Genomic DNA, 20,139 nt, shown 5'->3' with positions numbered 1-20,139 from the left:
CCCTCGAACACCACCATAGGTGTCAGTGCACATCCCAGCATCTGAGAGCTGCCCGTGAACCCCAGCAGAGGCTGCTTCCAGGGACATCTCTCCGGCCTTTGCCTTCTCCTGCCCTTCCAGGGGCTCCTGGCCAATTCCCAGGCCCCTGCTGGGAAAGGCTGGGCCAGCTCAGCAGCCAGCACAGGAGCTGCCTGTGGGGCACATGGACAGGTGGCACCCAGGGGCCGCCAGCACGGGAGGGCAATGCCAGGAGAAGGGAGAAACTGCTCCGGCTGGGCTGGGAACAGGGCAGTGAACAGGGCAGGGCAGTGGTTTTCAGTGATTTCTTATCTCTAAAATAGAGAGATGTCAACAACAGGCTGTTCTGAAAGGGGATGGGAAGTTCTTCTGGCAAGACACAGCGATCTTTCTCTCACTTAGGATTCTCTTCCTCAGGGCTTCCCACAGCATCTTTCATGGCTCACAGGGCCAGCGGCGAGCACGATGGAACGGCCCCCGAGAAGGGGGACACTGTGTCACGGAAACCGCGTTTATTTCCTCCTTGGTCTCCTCCTTCTGACCCTCTGAGGGCACCGCGATTTGCAGGCCCTCCTGCTCTGGCAGCCGGCGGGCCGGAGCGCGGAGGGGCCGGGAGCCGCCGCGTCCTCCTGCGGCCCGGCCCGGCCGCGGCGCTGCTCGGGGCCGCCCGCGGCCGGGGGGCGGCCGGGACCCCCGCCTTCAGGCTGGCCGGGCCCGCGGGGGTCCGGAGCCGGGCCGAGGGTCCCGCCGGGCGAGGAGGGACCGGCGCTGCCCGCGGCGCTCCCGCCCTGCTCGCCGTGCTCGGCCTGCTCATCGTGGCGCGCGGCCTGCTCGGCCTGCTCGGGCCGCCGCCGCCGCCAGGCCTCCCTGCAGCCGCGCACGGCGACGCGGACGAGGCCGTGGATCAGCGGCGCGGTGTAGTCGCCCAGGTAGCCGCGCAGCATGTGCGCGAGCTCGGCGCGGTCGGGCCCGCAGATGCACAGCGTGGCCAGCGCGATGGTCTCCACCTGCCGCGCCTCCCACCACTGCGCGCCGTAGATGGCGTCCAGGCCGCGCCGCAGCCAGGCCCGCGCGGGCTCCAGCAGCCGCTCGTGGCCCTGCAGCAGCTCTGCCCACAGCTCGGCCGGGAACTCCTCCTCGGCCGGCGGGCCCGCGGGCTCCGCCGGGCACGGCGCGGTGCAGACCAGGCGGAAGCGGGCGCGGCGGGGCCAGGCGCGGGGCTCGGGCGGCGCTCCGGGCGGGCTCAGCAGGCACTGCAGGAAATCCTCGTGGTCCAGCACGGAGAAGCGGGCGCTGAACACGGGGCTGGCGCACAGCGGGCACGTGGCGCTGGCGGCCGCGTGGCGCAGCAGGCAGCCCAGGCAGAAGCGGTGGCCGCAGGGCACGGCGGCCGTGTCGCTCTGCAGGCTGTGGCACACCGGGCAGTTCCAGTCCGTCTGCGTGGCCTTGCTCACGCCCGGCGGGGCCGCGGGGACGTACAGGGACAGGAGGCTCCCCATTGCTGGGCCCGCAGCTGGACCTGGGGATCCTGAAGGTCTCTTCCAGCCGTGGCAATTCTGTGGTTCTGCAGCGGTTCCAGTGCATGTCACGCGCTGCAGGATGGAGAGAGGCCGTGGGCACTGGCTGTCCTGGGCATGCAGGGGAGGAAGAAAGGCTCTGGAGGACACCCTCCCTGCTCCCCCAGCCCCAGGCACCCTGTGAGCATTCCTCAGGGGCTCACCTCCAGTGCTGCAAGCGCCACGGTGCCGGCTGCCCACGCCGGGCGGGGCTCGGGACATGGAGCTGCAGGACACACGGGGAGCTCCCAGTGCCAGCCCCAGCCCTCGGCCCCAGGACTCCCCAGACCCCAGAGCCTCGCTTGGCAGCAGTCCAGGCCGGAGCCACGCCGGCCCTGCCAGGGCCCACATACAATCAGGGAGGGTGGTGACATCACAACACAGCCCCCAGCGGTGTCACAGTCGGACACTTGGTTTGTCACCCTCCACCAGCAGGTGACATCACAGCAGCGCATTGGTCCCCACAGCATCAGAGAAGAAGGAAAATACTGCTTATTGTGTTTAACTGTTGTGTTTCCATGCTGCTCTCAGCCACCTGCATCCGTGCCTGTGTGTCCTGTCCCTAACTCTGGCTGAGGTCCCCTGTGAGGGACAGCCCTGAGCCCACCCCCAGTCACAGCTTCACATGGAGACAGGGCTGGTGGCTCCATGGGGCTCCCCAAGGGCACCCAGAGCAGTTTCAGCTCTCTGATCACACCCAGAAGGCACAGGCACCCTTGCTGCTGAGGATGCTCCTAAATCACAGAATGAGCCAGGCTGAAAAAGTGCTCTGAGCCCATCAGGTCCCAGCTGTGACCTCACAGCTCCCCACAACTAAACCCTGGCACCGAGTGCCACGGCCAGGCTTTGTTAAACCCCTCCAGGGACGGTGACTGCACACCTCCCTGGGCAGCCACTCCCTGCCCAGCCCCTCTTCCAGTGGGGAATTTTCTCCCGATGTCCAGCCTGGCCTTGCCCTGTGCAGCTCAGGCTGTGTCCTCTAGTTCTGTGCAGAGCCCAGCCCCACGTGGGCACAGCCACCCTGCAGGAGCTGCAGAGAGAGGGGTCACCCCGAGCCTCCTCTTGGCCAGGATACACACCATAAACCCCCAGCTCCCTCAGCTGCTCCCCCAGCTGCTCCTCACAGGGCTCGTGCCCCAGACCCCTCCCCAGCCTCGCTGCCCCTCTCTGGCCACGCTCCAGCCCCTCCATGTCCTTCCTAAACTGGGGCCCAGAACTGGACACAGCGCTCGAGGTGCTGCCCAACCAGTGCTGAGCATAGGGGAAGAATCCATGTAGCCATGATATTTTATGAAAAATCCTCTGCTCGGATTTTTCCCGTCCTGAGGAGCTGAGGGCCTCAGGAAAGAAATGCAAACAATAACTGTGTGCTGCTGTGGGATGCCACAGGTGCATCTTCCACTGGTCCTTGTGGATTGTTTTCAATTGGTGACCAACCACAGCCACCTGTGCCCAGGCTGTGAGCAGGCACAGGATTTTGTGATCTATTCTATTCTATTCTATTCTATTCTATTCTATTCTATTCTATTCTATTCTATTCTATTCTATTCTATTCTATTCTATTCTATTCTATTCCATTCCATTCCATTCCATTCCATTCCATTCCATTCCATTCTTGTTCTTTGTAGCCTTCTGATCTTCCTCTCTCTCTGTTCTTTTAGTACAGTTTTAATGCAGTATTTTAGTATAATATATAACATAATAAATCAGCCTTCTGAGCAAAATGGAGTCAAGCCTTGTGTCCCCACACTTGGATGGTCCACCGCAACAAATGCCCGTCCTGCTCCTGCTGGCCACAGCATTCCTGATCCAGGCCAGGAGCCACTGGTGGCCCTTCCTGGCACACTGCTGCCAGCAGCCCCAGCTCCCCTGCACCCGTGTCTGAAGGCCAGCTCTCCTCTTTCCCCCGCTGGTGGGTGGGGCAGTGCTGAGGAGCCAAACTGCAGAGGGCTGCACTGACATCGCTGCTGCCCCGGCCTGTGCTGCCAGCCCAGCCTCGGCCCCTCCTGAGGTGCTGTCACCTGGGCACTGCTGTTCCTGGGGCTGCAGCACACCCAGGCTCCAAGCAGAATAACGGGGGTTGTGTGTGTGTGCCCCATGGCATTTTCAGGTGGCAGAGCTTTTGCCCCACAGCTCTGCAGCTCACAGTGCCAGGTGAGCGTTGCATTCTGCCCTGACAAGGGAAAGGCCAGCACAGCAGCTGCAGTTACCTGGAGCTGCTGTAAAGAAAGCTGAAAAGACACAACAAAGGAGGGCGGGAGGGAGTGTGCTTGCAAGATAAAAATCAGTATTTTGTGCCTGGTTGTTATTTGTGCTGGAGGCACCCCAGGAGTAGCCCATCCAAACCACCCTGGAAAAGGGTTAATGGTCATGACCACCCAAAGACATTCTGATTTGCTGTAATGAGTACAGCTGTAGCAGGATTTCAGACTTAGGAGAGAAATTTCCCCCTTCAAATCTAAGCAGCAGCTGCAGATGAGAAGACTACACTTGTCCCTTGAGAGGACAGGTACAGACTCTTTAATAGCATTAACCCAGTCAGGGTGGATAAAGATATGTTTTCTCTCACTAAACTGGCTGTAAGCAATGCAGAAATGCCAATGTGCATCACACAAAGCTGTTTTTTTCTCTCTGCTGTGGCATTAAACCACAGCACTCAATCATGTGCCAGTTACCAAACACAGATCAGTGTTTGCCCCTGCACAACTGCAAGTCAAGGAGAAAAATGGCACATTATACATTTAACTTCCTACAAAGTGCAACTTATGCTTAATTGCTGCCTTTTCCCCTCTAAAAGTTATAATTTTTTTTTTCCAAGAGGAATACAAAATAATTCATGGTACAACATTAGGTCCACTTATAAAGACAAGAAGATCTTATTTATGTCTTCTGTAAGTCAGAGTACAAAACAGTATTAATACAGTAGAAGTATTCTTTACATCATCAGTATGGTGACTTTTCAGGTGTAAATTTCAGCCTCCTCTTTCCAGAAGGGCTAAACTTCCAAACACCATTTTTCTTGAGAGTGTGAATTTGAATAAACCCTCCAAACGCTGACGACCTCTGGAACGTGTACTCAGGAAGCACGCTGCACAATTGCCAAGTACATTAAGACGTGTCAAAACACAAATACTTTAGGCGTGACGCCGCTAATCTCTAGTCTCTTTCAAACTGCTGGCAGCCCTTTATTTCTCTCGGGAACCGCCCGCAGGCAGGGCAGTGGCTCAGCAGAGGCAGGGAGCGGGCTGTGCGGGGCAGCAGGGCTCCGGGAGCTGCCTGCGGGCTCGCAGCAGCCCGGGCTGTGCGCGGCTCGCCGGCCCGGCTGGGCGTGTCGCGGGCTCTCAGTCACTGTCGTACTCCTCGATCCTCAGTTCCTCCTCCTCCAGGAGGGCCTGCGCTGCCATGGGCTGCGGCTGGCTGCCGGGCAGGTCGCTGCCGCTGGACTGGCTGGAGGGCAGCCCCTCGGGGTCGCCGTCCCCGTGGGACAGCTCCGGCACGCCGGGGTCTTTGTCACCCAGAGCCTCCAGCTGCAGCCTGCAAAGCACCGGGATGCGAGCTGCCCAGGCAGAACGCCCTCCCCTCCGGCAGAGGCACTGCTCGACTGCTCAGGAGCACACTGCTCTCCAGCAGGGCCCCCGAGACAGCCAACACCTGCATTTCTCTCTACTGAGCAGAGGGAACAGGATGGCAGTGCTTTCAGCAGGGTGTCACCCCTCGGACCAGACACTGTGACACCCCAACTTATTAATGCACATACTATCACTATCCACAGGTGTGCTGCAGGGGTAACTTAAAAGGCACAAGGAAGTTACAGTGAATTTGAGAAACTTCACACTTGTGGTGCAGTCCAGGGGGAATACAAAGAAATGCATCCCTTAGGGACACTCTCCTTCCTCCCTAACAGCCAAAATGGCTTCTAATACAACAGCTGGGGAGCAGGGTGGCTCCTGGAAATACAGCTTGGAAATTCACAGTTAAACTCAGCAGCAACACCAGGGACAAGCTGGAGATGCTCTGTCAGCTGCCTCAACAAACTATGTCCTAGTTAGGAGAAGACAGTTTGTCTCACTGCAGCTCTGAACTTGATGCTTTGCTAAAATCACACCAATTAAAACACTTTTTAATTTCCAGGGGCATCACAGCTACAGAAGAGTAGCTGGGGCTCTGCTGGGGTAAATGAAGTCTCTGATCCAGAGGGCTCACAAGGGTCACAGCAGGGCACTGCAGTCCCACAGGGGCAACCCTGGGTTTTCAGCAGGCAGCAGCTGGAGCCTGGTGAGAAACCATGCATTCTGAACAAAGGTCTACTCTGAGCAGCCTCACAGGCAAAACTTCTACCAGATGAAACCAGTGCAGCTACCTAATTTCAGATTAAATACACCTTGAAAAATACTTTGTCTTTGAATGTCACATGTCAGACTTATGTAATGAAAAGGTTCTTCCCCTTCATATCTAACACAGTCTCACTTCTTAACTACAGACAGAAGCTCAGCTTACCTCCCAAAATGTCTTTTCAGTGGCAGCCTCCCCACGTCTTGGATAAAAGCAATCTGAGCTAAGAACAAAGAGCCACCAGTATCATACCAGGTAGATCATAATGAACAGACAGCTGAGCATACCAGAAAATAAACACTGACCTTAGTCAAGCATTCCTATATGTATTTGATATATTTTAATACCAAAACACTGCGCATGTAACATTTTCCCCCCCAAACTGTTAATTTACCACATGTGTACAGATGGCCTACACACAAAATTCCAAATCCCTGACATTCATCCCCTGTGTATTTATCATGTAAAGCTGTTATTGTACAGCCTACAAAATTCACTGATCCTCATGTCAAGGCCTGAGGAAAGACATGATGCTTTTTATTATAAACAATTAACAATAGCATAAGTGACCCAGCTCTCTACATACTAATTTTTGCATTATGTGCCACTCAAAGTAAATTTTTCTGCATGAACTGTTTGCTAATGGATTATCTCAGATTTAAATTTTTTTTTTTAACACACTGCAAGCTGGAATTTTGCTTCTTTAATCTGTGAAAGGCTTTCTGAGCTGTTGTGTGCTGCTGTTACTGGAAATGTGTAGGATCACATTCACTGGAAAATGGACGTGTACTAAACGAACCAGCCTAACCTTCTGGAACTAAGGAACAAGGTCATATTTGGGGATAAAAAAGCTGGTGTTGCAAGAAGAAAGAAGAGGCAGAAAAGCTGGTAACAGACAAAGGGGTATCAACCCCAGTAAAATGATGCTCACAGCTTCTAGCAGTTGGATTAATGAAAAGATGTGTGCTTGCCTCATGGACAATGCCAAGCTGCCAATCAAAGAATGTGTAGACCAAGAGTAGAAGTGAATATGAACCTTGTTTAGAGGCACAGTAAATGGCTTTTGCTTGCTTCACATTGAATCATGCAGAGTCCTTTGTCTCCTCAGAAGGGCATCAGTAAGCAGTGAAGATCTAGTCAATATTGGCTGCTGGGCTTCCAAAACTCTGCTCATCAAATCCTCCAGCAAATATATTCAAACCCCTAGGTCTACAGAGCACCTTAGTCACTGCAGTTTGACCCAAGCCACCAGGGCAGCTTTAACTGTGGCTGTGGCACTGGAAGCATCTTTGGGCATCACATTTGCCAGGAGAGTGGTTTATGCTGAGGCAAAAACATAAACAGTACTGACCCTTTTGGCTTATGAAATTTGTCAGTATGTTTCAACTGCAAAACCCCTGCAAGATCAAGAGTTACCTTGCTCCATCTTACCTTGGTTTCTCATTGGGTTTGCTAACATAGCAAGATAAGGCAGCAGCTCTGTCTGAAGGCACTCAGGTGGTAAACAGAAGCTTGAGAACAGCGATTTTGCAGCAATGCAATTGTCCTGATACTGTAAGAGGAGGGGGGATACACAAGTGAAAAACCTGGTAAAATGTAGGAATGTAGATGTTCTCTACCATAACACACAGACTTTCTTGCTGCCTGCTACAGGGAGCTACTGAAAAATGAGACTAGATAAAGAAAAGGCAAGCAGTTAACATACCATCTTAAAAATTGTAGAATCTTTCAACTTTGCCTTTTACTGGGCATTAAAAATAAAAAATAAAAAAAATTCCTTGATTACAGATTACCCAGCCCATCCAGGTCAATGCTTTTTACCAACATATTAGTTCAAATGTAAAAAAATGCCAAGGCCTGCTGTGTCACCTGAACAAGCTATTTCAGATAAACACATAAACCATAACAGCAGGGATTTCTAACACTTATACAATAGTTCACCGTGCTTCAAACTGCACAAAACCAGACTCAGTTCTAGAAACACTTAACAGCACTTCATCTCCAGTTGTCTCCCTATTAAATTAGGATTAAGACTTTCCCAGGAACTTGCCAGCTTGGCCAGAGGAATCAGACTTTGTCAGTGGCCTCATTTTTACGTTAAAGGAGTGATGCAAACTGCTCTTCTAGCAAGTGCTTTATAGAACCAGATTATCTCAACATAGGGTATTTGACAAGTTTAGCACTGTGATCAAATGTGACCTATAATACTCAATAGTGACACCTTAGGGGAGAAAGAGTTAATAAAAAACCAAATGAAGGATTTACCTTTTTATTGATCAAGAACCACTGGGGCTTGTGCAAGGGCCGGAAGCCCATGCCCCCCTGCTGGTGGGCAAAGGCTCTGGAGGTGTTGGAGTGGATCACCCCCCGGGTGGCCACGGAGGCACTGTAGCTCTCCATCACAAGCCGTGCCTGAGAGAGAAACGGGGCCTGGGTGAGCTCCAGGCAGCTCACTGGCACTGAGACACGCACAGTGGCACAGAGTGCACAGCCTTCTGAAGCTTAGATTACTGCAAAACTTCTGTTCAAGGCAACTGAGAAAAGAAACAGCTTGATTCCTTCTTAGCAGAAACACATTCTACTCAGAAATACTTTGTAGAGTATCCTAGAAACACTACAACCCATTGTAACAAAACACTGACAGAAGCTGGACAAAGCATTGGCTCTGCATCTCTTCTGCAGCTGATGCACTTTAGCATTCATTAACAATTCAAATCACTCACACCCTCAGTTTGCAGCAAACTCTCACAAACACAGTGAAAAGTTGAAGGGCTCAATGTCAAAGCACTTAAAGACAAGTGTGTGCCTACACAAAGATGACACTTACACTCCAGTTACTGCAAAGGACATCAGCAGTGCTCAGATATTCACTGGCTCTCACTACATCGTCTATGTCAGGAAAAAAGTCCACGTAGTTCTGGTGAAGGTAGAGATTGAACATGCTTCCAGACATATGCGACTTCTCCACAATTTCCTGGTAGGAAGAAGGAGGGTTTGGGTTACACAGGTTGATGAGGAAGAAGACCATTGTGTGAAAAGCTGTGATTCCTCTAGGTCAGGGAGCTGGAACTCAAGGCCTGGGCAGTGACGCCCAGACACAAGCGGGGTTTGCCCCAGTGGTCCCTCCCAGATGAGTGACTCCCTAGCTCAGCTGAAGGCACACCAAGCGAGAGCAGGGCAAAGCTGGCAGCAGCCCCGTGGGGCCCAGCTGAGCCCGAGGAGCCACTGCAGGGGTACCTCAGGCTGGATGAGCAGCGCGTCCCGGCGGTGTCTGCACAGGTGAGCGGGCAGCTGGGGGCACTCTGCCTCTGGCACTGCTTCTCCTGAAAAGGATTGCACAGCCTTCATGTTCCAAATGCCAGCAACTGCCAGCTCCACCAGCAGCTACATTACAGCCTTTTCCACTCCCAGAAAGCTCCGGAACAGGCACAGCTACTTAATTATTATAGTCAATATTACACAGCCATCAACACGTAATTAGTTGCATTAAGCTTCATATAACAAATCTAACAAAATAATTTTTGTATTCCCTCACCTCAGTACTTCTCCTCAGTTATTTTTGGAGCCAGTACTGGGAATTACTACCAAAATGTGCACAGCCAGTGGCATTAGGGACCCTGATGCAGCTGATTTTGTGCTGTTGTGACTGACCCAACATCCCAGACAGAGCCCATCCAAGGCCTTACTTTAGCAACTCCAGCTAGTAGCAGCTGACATGCTTTGCCCACTGAAAGGGAGAGTCAGTCAAAGTTTTCTTACTTTTGCAATAAATAATTTTCCCCAGGGCATGGAAGAGAAAAATGGATGCATCCTTGCCACCAATTGCTTGTATCTCCTGGTCTTCTGAGGTATCACATTTACTTTTCTTTCTTACTTTGGATACTCCTGCTTCCTCACATTTTACTGTGGAGCTCTTCTTCTTCTTCTTTGACCAAAATTCCTTCTCCAATGAGCAGCCTATTTAATAAAATAAAAAATAAAATCAAGACAGAGGACAGGATTCTGCAAAAGTTTTCAATTATCCTACTGCTGATTCTATTTCTACTATGCTGTGCTGTGTGAACAACCAGTACTAATAAAAGGAACAGAACAGGCCATAAAAATGGGAGCACTATGAGAAAACTAATTTATTAGGAACACAACCCAGGCACCTAAATTAGCATTCATTCCACTTCTGTCCCTTAAGCCACAGCTGAGGTACCAAGTACTTTTCTGAACAATAAACAGCTGTCTTTGAAAAAAAGCTTTCAGGCTTATCCCTTGTAGTTCTGACACATTCCCCACTTGACCGGGTTTAAATTTCACGTTTATAAAGCACAAGTACAAATATTTGTAAATTGTAGTTCAGTTACATCCTGTTTACTTATCAATTTTGTCTTCTACTGGCATTACCTGTACAAAATCTCCCTCCCTGAAATAGAAAGTTGCAAAGAAAACCTTTAATTTAGGTGATTCTTCCAACTGAGTACTATCTTCCACAAAATTTTGAGCCTCATGAAATAAAACCCTTATTCTACTCTACGTTAATAAACTTGAAAATTTTCACCCACAATTTCATTTTGTGGCATTGGAATGTTCCTTACTGAGCCAAGATAAATTATCCTTTAGGTATTTATTTTTCTTTTCTTCCACAATAACCATGGATCTATGTTACCTGCTAATAGTGTTACAAAATGAATGTGTCTATGATGTGATTGATACACACATGAAGAAACACACCTTACATACATAAAAACAAATGCTGCATGCTCAGGAGATCAGCAAGGAGTTGGGGAGTCTCCCAGACTTGCAGAGTATCACCCACCTCACTGAAACACCTGCACAGCTACAGAGAATCTGTTCAAACACCTTCTCAGTGTTTGGAAAATGTGAGAGGAGAATGCTCAGTGTGCTGTGACTCCAATAGTCCACCCACCAAAGCTCTGAAGCTCTGCCTTTGTTTTCTCCCCAGCTCTAACTGTCATGGTTTTATATTTCTAAGGTAACTTATTAAAAACTGCACAAACTGGTTATTTTAACTTTATTTAGATTTTGTGGAGGATGTGTCCAGCAGTGAGATGCTGCATGCTTTTCTCAGATATCACCAACCTAATATTCACTCATACTAATGTCACAATCACCCCACTGAGAGCAATCCTCTGTTTTTCTGATTCACACAGAACAATCCAAGCCTGGTACACCTGAAGACTTCATCAGAATAATTGACCTTCAACATCTGCAAGTTGAATGTAGGAACTTTACTCTCTGCCTTGTGTAATATAACTAACACTGCCCAGCTAATTTCAATATACCCTAAAACTCAAAGTAAACACTCTCTCTTAAAAAATGGGCTTCAAACTACCTTTACCCTTGTATTCCATGAGCACATTTGCTGCTTGCAAAGCAAATGGGAGGGGAAAAAAGCGTGACAGTAACAACACCATTGCTAGCTCTACCACATAGAGCAGAAGACAAGTGCTGAGTCTGTTTCCTTAGGCCTAAGTTTAATGTAAATTTAACCATTTCACAGTCCTGAGAATGAACAGCACGTGCCAGAGTGCAGCTTTTGAAAAGGCAACTCACATATACCAGCTCCTTAACAACTACTGACTTGTAAAATGCTCACAAAATCAGCAGTTTGGGGAATGCAGAAACCAAGCAATGACAGCATCCCTTTCAGACTAAGGCTGCACCCAAGGCTGTAGACAGACAACAGGACAACGAAAAGATGTCAGCAAGACAACAAATTTATGTAAAATAATTCGTGGTGTTTTTATAACTGAACACAGGAGCACCACTTCTGCCATATTGGTCCATGTTTCACTAAGAAAATTAAACTCTGACTAGCTGCAGACTTAAGATTTATTATCTGTTTGTATCACACAAGCAAAAAGCAAGAGACACCAAAAAATAACAACATCCATGCAAATGCAAATCAAAGACAAAATAGCAGCTTATGCAAATCCTTTTTCTATATATTCTTTGAACCAATAGCATAAAAAAAAAAGATATGGAATCATTATATTCTAACCAATTAAAAAAAGACTCAGGTGAGTTTAACATTAACAAAAAGACTTCTATAAACCTCAAACAATACACGATAATTCATTAAGATTAAAATGTTTTCTATCTTTGCAAAACATATATCTAGAACTTCTCACATCTTAAATTATCAGTAAGTTCTTATTCTTTCTTCTTCCTTATAATAAATATAAATATATTCACTTAGTTTTAACTTCTTAGTTTCCCATAAAAATACTTAAAAATTTCCTAACCTTTCTTAGCTTTGTGACTCCTTTCTAAGACCTTTTTGGACTTTCTAAAGTCTTTTAGCTTTTTATCTTCCTACAGAAACTCTGAGCAGCAAACACAAATAGCAGAGACACCAGGAGGAAAGGAGGGTATTTCATCACATCCCATCAGCACATGCACAGTGTCATGGTTTAAGCCCAGCCTGCAAGAGCTGAGCCCCACTCACGCCCCCACACCCCCTGTGTTTATTCCTGCTCCACAGAAGCGTGTCCAGAATGTTTCTGCAACTCACCCACCTGTGCTGCAGCTGTGAACAGAACATGTTTTCAGCAGAGGTGGTCAAAATATCACCTCACCTCACAAAACCATAACTTTTACCTTTTGTAGAGGAAAACTGAAGGCTGTTTATTGCACTTCTTATGTCACCTGAACAACCTCTGCAAAGCAGCTCCAGAGAACTTCTGTCAAGGGTGCAATTCTCTCTGTTCTACAAGGAAAAACAGCATTCAAAGCAATAGAAGAGCAGGAAAAGGAGTATTTAAACATCTGGGAACCCACCCCAAGAAAAGACCCACCATGTGCTCAAACCACATAATACTGTGAACTTTAAAAAAAACTTAATTTGTTTAAGCACATTGTCACAATTTAGATAACAATATTACAGAGAAAAATGCACATAACTCTTTGCAAGGTGTCACTCAATATGATATTGCTGGTAATCCAAACAGTCAGGAACAATACAAGACTTAGGTTCATGACCTCTTCTGGCCTCACTGGTTACATTAAAGATTATATCTCTTCCTATTATTTGTTTCATTTATATAGTTACTGTAATAACCAGAGTAATTTTCAGAAGCAATTTTGTAGACTTGGATCACAGGTCAAGTGAAACTAATCTCAAAAACAAAGTATCTTTCTAGCCTGTTCCTTGCTTCTGTTGCTCTGGGGAAACATTTTTTTCCTCTGGGGAGATGCGAGGCTCAGCTACCAAAGATCAAATACAGTGACAAAAATTACTCATCTTTATATGGTCCTAGCCCTGCACAGAAGTTCTGAGTTTGACAACTTACCACACAGGCTTCTGCTGCAGCTATTCGATTGAGAACTTTCATCATATTTGTTGGTGCAACAGGCTTGAAACTGTTGAATTCCATTAAAAAAAACCCAAAAAAACATTAGTTTCTAACCTCTCAGTTATTGGTACTATGTTTTAATGAGGCAGAAGATCTCACCTAATATTGCATATACACAACTCCTCTACAATTTCAGCGGGGAACAGTGACCTCTGGTTGCTGTCTCCACTGAAGTTGTCTGAGATTATAAAGACCAGGGGGCACCTACTCCTGCGAACAAAACTCCTGCACAGCAGAACAACACAACGTGAACATCAAACTGCAGCCCTGCAGGCTGCTGAGGCTCATAATTAACAACTCCTTTGCCACTGACCTGAGGATTTCATGCAGGCTGCCAGGATCTCGGTAGAATTGGTTAGGAATGTCCTGTCCAAAACAAAGAGCTGCTGTCATGACATCCACATGTAAATACTCCCCTCCACAGACTGATGTCATGGCACACATTGCCACACATTTCAAACTCCTGCTTTGCTTGCTGTCAACTACATTTAAACACAGCTGACACTGGACAGAGGAGCAGCAGGGGGAAACAAACCCAAAGCACAGTGCGTCTCGCTAAGGAAAATGATCATCTACAAAGAAATGTTTTCTGACTGTCTCAGTTCCCTGAGACACAGCCTTGGGTGATCACACTGACTGTGAACAGGAGTTTCACCCAGAGGACAACACTCCAGGAAGCAGCTCCCCTGGGGAAAACACATGTGAGGTGTGACAGGATCTGCACAAGAAGGTGACTTAATAAAGACAAGTCTCATGAGACTCTGATTCCTAAATTCTGCAGTACACATTACCCTGCCAGAATTTCTGCCTGTTTTGGTCTTGAGAATTTATAGACAGCCTGACTAGCAATTTCTAAAATTTCTCTGGGGAAAACAATTGAAAAGTTCAGAAAGAAATTGCTATTGAAACACACTCCTAGACAAGCACAAATAAAGTTTTGTACCTGCCCACAAACCCTGAGTTCACACCTGTGCCCTAAACAACACCACCTGTGTAAAACCAGGGAGAAAGTGCTAAATTTCAAGTGCTCCTGCTTGGGCTCATTCTCAAGTGTCCCATACAGTCTCCTGCATCATAAAAGAACAGGAACAGTGGTGTGTTTTCCACTCTTCCTGTTTATACACATACATATTTCTGGAAATTAAATCCTCCAGAAGCGTGGGAATGACTTCTCAATACTGATCTGCTTTTTGATACTCTGTTATGCTTTTCTGTGCTCCCATTTCTGCCTCACTACTTGCTTCTGTGGCATAACTACCTACAGGCAGGATGTGGCTCTAGACTGCTGCAGAGACACAAACAGTAAGGAAGATCTCATGTGCAGTAAGGCAGGCCAGCTTTGGGAAACACCACTCCACTCTCTGAAGCCAGTCAGCATGCCAAAACTACAACAAAAGGTATTGTTTTAAACACAACATTGCACAAGTTTTCACTTACTTCAACAAGAATAAGCTTTTTATCATTTTCTGAGGACTCCCCAAGCATCTGAAGTTTGTTATACTTATTTGCTCTTAATAGAAAATCTTGAAAGAGAGCTGCTTGGGCCTGACTCGGAAACGTATGAAAATTTGAGTCTGAAAAAGAAAACTAATTAAAAATATGTATTCTATATTATACAAAGTAAAATATAAACACCCACACCAACTAATACCCACCCGTGTTATTTTGTGACAGCAGCACTGAACAAGCCCTTTGGCAAACATGTGACAAACACAGGAGAATTTTTAAAGGGGTGTAATTCAACTGAGGACCCAGACAAAGACACTTACCTGTTTTCATTTATTTGGTTCAGATTATATCCAGGCTATTACAGAGCTCTCTGTACTGATTTGAATTGTCAATTATTTTGGACTAAACACTAACAAAACCTAAATCCCCTTCCAGATGAAAGCCACAGAAAGATTCTCATTAAACACTAAGGAATGCACTTACATGGATGTGGATCTGATGTCATACATGACAGACAGAAACAAAGCAAAAACACAAGACAGAAAGCCCACAAAAGTAACTGGAAGGGAAAAGAAAAAAATAAAAAACCCCAACACACTTACCATGGCCAAACATGTTCCTCAGCTCTTCCTTTGTAAAGTCTAAAGAGAGTGGATTGGTCCATTCTTGCACCTGAAGGCCAAGATCTCTGGCTAGAATTTGCAGAGTTGCAGTTTTTCCACAGCCAGGAGGGCCAGTCAGCAGCAAGACGGAGCCACCCTGACACAGAGATACAAAACACAATCACAGATGTGATAAATAAAGACTGACAGCTGGCTAGGGATGAGTGTTGGTTCAACTTCTGTAGTTTCATGATGATCCTCTCTCCCAGGGGAAGCCCAGTCACACGTTCTGTGCTGGTAATTCACCTGCTGAGTGCTCACACAGAGAACCAGGACTCTGAGAGCCTTTCCTAATGCCTCTGATGCTGAATAAACTGCATGTGACTGCCAACACAACAGACAGTCACCTGAAGAATTAGCTCTGGAAAACGCTAGGCGAGGCTGGCAATTTGTGTCTAAGAATGCCTCAACCGAGATTAAAAACATCCTCACCAGCCCCACACCAGCTCAGTGCAACTGCAAATTTGTCACGAGACTTAAAAATTAACCTGGCAGAAATAAAATGCAGCTTCAAGCACATGCTGAGGAGCTGTGATTCACGACTGGATGCCAGAAAACAGTATTTCTGAGCAAAATCAGAATCCACTTCTTAGGAGCATAAGCCCAAAATAAATGTAAAAGCTCTAACCTATGTTCTTAGAGTATTTCTTACAGTGCACAAGATACACAGTCACCATCTTCCCTCAGTTGAGGTTTCTCTCTGAAATTGAAATTAAATCCAGCTCGTTTGTATGGTTTGATGCTTCCAGCTACAGATTTTATCAAGTTTACCTGCTTTGGCTGCCTCTGAAATATGCGTGTTTTTAACCAGGTTTCAACTTCCTCAATTTTCTTCTTTTGCACAGCAAGGTCATTCTGAAACAAGGTTAAAATATGTGAAAGTTATATATATATAGATGAAACTCTTGGTTTCTAATGATGATATTAAATGGGATGCTGGATAAAACATCAACAGACACGTTGGTGTGTGTTCCAGTTACATGTGTGCTCCCCAGAACAATGCTACAGTTAAGGATGATCATGCTGGTTCCTTTAAACAATGAGTTTCCCATTCTTTGCAGTCAGGAAATAATGCGCTATTCATTGTTCTAGAAGCGGTAACACTACAGTCTTGTGTCAGGATACTGCATGGCTGTTGCTGGAGCTAGTCCTTTTTACTGTTTTTGCTGTAATACTGCAGAGGTGTTGTAACTTGTGCAAATCCCACACTGTTTTCCCCAGTGCTTGGAACATCAGACGTGTCTGGAATTCGGTACCAGGTTTGGGAGTTCACAGGTGGACTGATAGGAAGCAGCAGGTCCTGAGCAGCTTTCCCTGCTCAGGAAGTGTGTGTGTGTGCTGTGTCAGCATGGGGGACCTGGCCAGGGAAGGTGCTGTGTCACAGCAGCCCCGAGCACGGCACAGCTGCTGGCTGTGGGGCAGCAGGAGGAGGCTCTGGGAGAGCTGAGAGCTGCTGCAGCCAGGGTCTGGCTGTGATGGGGCCCTGCACCCCAAATCCCCCTGAGGCAGGCAGCACGGAGAGCTCAGCAGCGACCCAGACGCCCTGTGCTGTACCAGTGAGGGGCCAGGCGAGGGCAGGGGGGCCGTGTGCGTGTGCTGGCCCTGCAGCACTCTCCCACCTGGCTCTCAGGCCGGTATCTCTCCACCCAGGGCAGCTCCTCGCGGGCCTGGCCGCGGGCGGGCGCGGCGCAGGGCGGCTCCGCGGCTCCCGGCTTGCTCCTCTTCCTGGCAGGGGCTGGGGCTCTGCTCCTCTCTGCGGCGGGGCTCGGCGCTCTCTGCTGCTGCTGCTGCCCGCGGGCTCTGCCCCTCGGCAGCCCCCTGCTCCCACAGAAGGCATCCAAGGGCAGCGCCGGCCACTCTGCCACCTGCGGGAACACAGAGCGCGGGGTGGCACAGCCGGCCCTGGGAAACGGGCATTTCACTGCCCCAGGCCACGCCGGGAGCAGCCTGCAGCGCTGGAAGCTGTCCCTGCCGTGGCACTGGCAAAGAGAGAGGAAGACAATTATCTGTAGTGACACTTTTCTCTCAAGAGTTTCTGGCAGTGGAGCACTGTCACAGCTGGCACCAGAGAAACAGGAGCAATCATTTCTGCAGTGAGGGCTTTATGTGTAGTGCCCGCTGCCTCCACTAGCTCAGGCTCTGTTCTGGCTCAACAGCTGGTTTTAAATCATCCAGTTTTCCTTCTTTCCCAAAGGGACTGATGACACAGTGTTTGGTGCTTCCAACTGCAACTGCTCTGGGGTTCTGTGATTCCTCTGTGTGAAAAAAAGAAAGCTGCATCATTGTGCCAGGAGTATTCTGCAGCAAACTGGCAGATCAGAAACAGCTGAGAACTCAACGAAACACACACCCAACCTAAAGAATTAAAAACTAATGGAAGAGCAGCATCAGCTTACTCAGACCACTTTTATGTGATTGTAATGTTCACACTGTCTCTGTAGTTTTCAGTATCTGGCACTATTTCCTGGTTTTTAAAAATATTTACAATGCCACCGTTTGCGCACAGAAGTCAGAAACATCTGTCAGCTGCTGAGGCAGCACAGTAAAACCAGGGAGTGTCTGCTGCTGGGGGCAGCCTGGGCTGAACCAGAGCCCGTGCCAGCACAAGGAGCAGAGCTGAGCAGCACCAGGAGCTGATTCTGCATTGGAGGAACACCCCAGGGAGGCAGCTCACCCCCAGTAACACCCCAGGGCCGTGGCAGCTGGCTGGGTGCCACTGCTGGTGCCGATGCCCGCGGTGAATGTGTGAGAGCACAGACAGTGCCTGCCCAAAAGGGCTGTGGAACCCTGAGCCAGCACAGCAGGAGGCTCTGCCTGCCAGGGCTGGACGGCTCCAGCCGTGCCCTGCCTGCAGAGCCCCGCTGGGAAATGCAGCAGGGGGTCAGGCTGATTTTGGGGTGAATAGCGCTGGAAGCAGCCCGACTCCTCCACCCCAAAGTTCCACATGCTCTGAGGGAGCTGAAGCTGTGGCACAGCTGGAAAGGAGCAACTGGTTCAGATCTCTGTCATTCTCAGATCCGTCTGTCTGTCTGGCTCGGGGACACCTGCACAGCCCTGGGGCACCCAGAGCCCTCCCTGAGGGCTTTGGGGCACTTCAGGGGAGGGTTTGGGGTCTCTGCTCCTCACTACACAACCACCCCGGGCTGAGATGGGACCCTGCACCCCAAATCCCCCTGAGCTGGGACCCTGCACCCCAAATCCCCCCTCAGCTGGGACCCTGCACCCCAAATCCCCCTGACCTGGGACCCTGCACCCCAAATCCCCAGGGCTGGGACCCTGCACCCCAAATCCCCCTGAGCTGGGACCCTGCACCCCAAATCCCCCCCCAGCTGGGACCCTGCACCCCAAATCCCCCTGAGCTGGGACCCTGCACCCCAAACCCCCCGGACAGGGACCCTGCACCCCAAACCCCCCAGACAGGGACCCTGCACCCCAAATCCCATGAGCTGGGACCCCAGACCCCAAATCCCCCTGAGCTGGGACCCTACACCCCAAATCCCCCTGAGCTGGGACCCTGCACCCCAAATCCCCCTAAGCTGGGACCCTGCACCCCAAATCCCCCCTGAGCTGGGACCCCAGACCCCAAATCCCCCTCAGCTGGGACCCTGCACCCCAAATCCCCCCGAGCTGGGGCCCCAGACCCCAAATCCCCCTGAGCTGGGACCCTGCACTCCAAATCCCCCCGGGCTGGGGCCCCAGACCCCAAATCCCCCTCAGCTGGGACCCTGCACCCCAAATCCCCCCGGGCAGGACCCTGCACCCCAAATCCCCCTCAGCTGGGACCCTGCACCCCAAATCCCCCCTCAGCTGGGACCCTGCACCCCAAATCCCATGAGCTGGGACCCTGCACCCCAAATCCCCCCGGGCTGGGGCCCCAGACCCCAAATCCCATGAGCTGGGACTCCAGACCCCAAATCCCCCCTCAGCTGGGACCCTGCACCCCAAATCCCCCCGGGCTGGGACCCTGCACCCCAAACCCCCCGGGCAGGACCCTGCACCCCAAATCCCCCCTCAGCTGGGACCCCAGACCCCAAATCCCCCTCAGCTGGGACCCCAGACCCCAAATCCCCCTCAGCTGGGACCCTGCACCCCAAATCCCCCCGGGCTGGGGCCCTGCACCCCAAATCCCCCCGGGCTGGGGCCCCAGACCCCAAATCCCATGAGCTGGGACCCTGCACCCCAAATCCCCCCTCAGCTGGGACCCTGCACCCCAAATCCCCCCGGGCTGGGACCCTGCACCCCAAACCCCCCGGGCAGGACCCTGCACCCCAAATCCCCCCTCAGCTGGGACCCCAGACCCCAAATCCCCCTCAGCTGGGACCCTGCACCCCAAATCCCCCCGGGCTGGGGCCCTGCACCCCAAATCCCCCCGGGCTGGGGCCCCAGACCCCAAATCCTCCCCTCCCTGAGGGGCTGCAAAGCCGGGGGCCGTGGGGCGGCGCACGGCCGGTTTTGGGGTTCCTCCCGCACCTCGTGGCTCCCCTGACGAGCTGTGTCCGTGCCCGGGACGGAGCCCCGTTACCGCCGTGCCTGCCGCGCCGGATCCCCCTCAGCAACACCCAGAGCAAACCCCACGGACACAGGACACCGAGAGCCCCGTCCCACACACACACACCCACCCACCTCCGCCGGCCTTCCCGGGCCGCTGCCGGCCATGCCCGGCCGGGGCAGCCCTGCGGCCCGCTGCCGCCGCCGGTAGCAGCCCGGGGGACTCGGTGTCCCGGTGTGACCCCTCCCGGCGCTCCAGGCGGAGGCAGA

General features: G+C 50.4%; 1 protein-coding gene across 3 annotated transcripts in view; it reads right to left on the bottom strand.

Moving 5' to 3' along the window:
* Window positions 1-1,588: 1,588 nt before the first annotated feature.
* RAD17 (RAD17 checkpoint clamp loader component) overlaps window positions 1,589-20,139 on the bottom strand; it is an 18,586-nt gene continuing 35 nt past the window's right edge. Inside the window, exons 1-16 of one of the 3 annotated variants that reach the window (XM_064403203.1) lie at window positions 20,005-20,139; window positions 17,001-17,246; window positions 16,153-16,236; window positions 15,322-15,478; window positions 14,708-14,844; window positions 13,584-13,636; window positions 13,370-13,495; window positions 13,208-13,277; window positions 12,516-12,624; window positions 9,666-9,863; window positions 9,144-9,229; window positions 8,734-8,880; window positions 8,172-8,318; window positions 7,338-7,458; window positions 6,072-6,129; window positions 1,589-1,610 (exon numbers count right to left, since the gene is read on the bottom strand). The exon at window positions 20,005-20,139 is cut by the window's right edge and continues 35 nt beyond it. In XM_064403203.1, coding sequence (XP_064259273.1) covers window positions 1,604-1,610; window positions 6,072-6,129; window positions 7,338-7,458; window positions 8,172-8,318; window positions 8,734-8,880; window positions 9,144-9,229; window positions 9,666-9,863; window positions 12,516-12,624; window positions 13,208-13,277; window positions 13,370-13,495; window positions 13,584-13,636; window positions 14,708-14,844; window positions 15,322-15,478; window positions 16,153-16,236; window positions 17,001-17,246; window positions 20,005-20,037 — 1,779 coding nt within the window. In that variant the 5' untranslated portion in view covers window positions 20,038-20,139 and the 3' untranslated portion in view covers window positions 1,589-1,603. Of the gene's footprint in view, window positions 1,611-4,071; window positions 5,109-6,071; window positions 6,130-7,337; window positions 7,459-8,171; window positions 8,319-8,733; window positions 8,881-9,143; window positions 9,230-9,665; window positions 9,864-12,515; window positions 12,625-13,207; window positions 13,278-13,369; window positions 13,496-13,583; window positions 13,637-14,707; window positions 14,858-15,321; window positions 15,479-16,152; window positions 16,237-17,000; window positions 17,247-20,004 lie in introns of those variants that run through there. The other 2 variants (XM_064403202.1, XM_064403204.1) reach the window with 2 other exon arrangements.

Source organism: Passer domesticus, chromosome Z (assembly GCF_036417665.1).
Source record: "Passer domesticus isolate bPasDom1 chromosome Z, bPasDom1.hap1, whole genome shotgun sequence".
NCBI classification, from domain to species: domain Eukaryota; kingdom Metazoa; phylum Chordata; class Aves; order Passeriformes; family Passeridae; genus Passer; species Passer domesticus.
The sequence above is the reverse complement of the archived record's forward strand: the minus strand, read 5'-3'. Positions and strand labels throughout refer to the sequence as shown.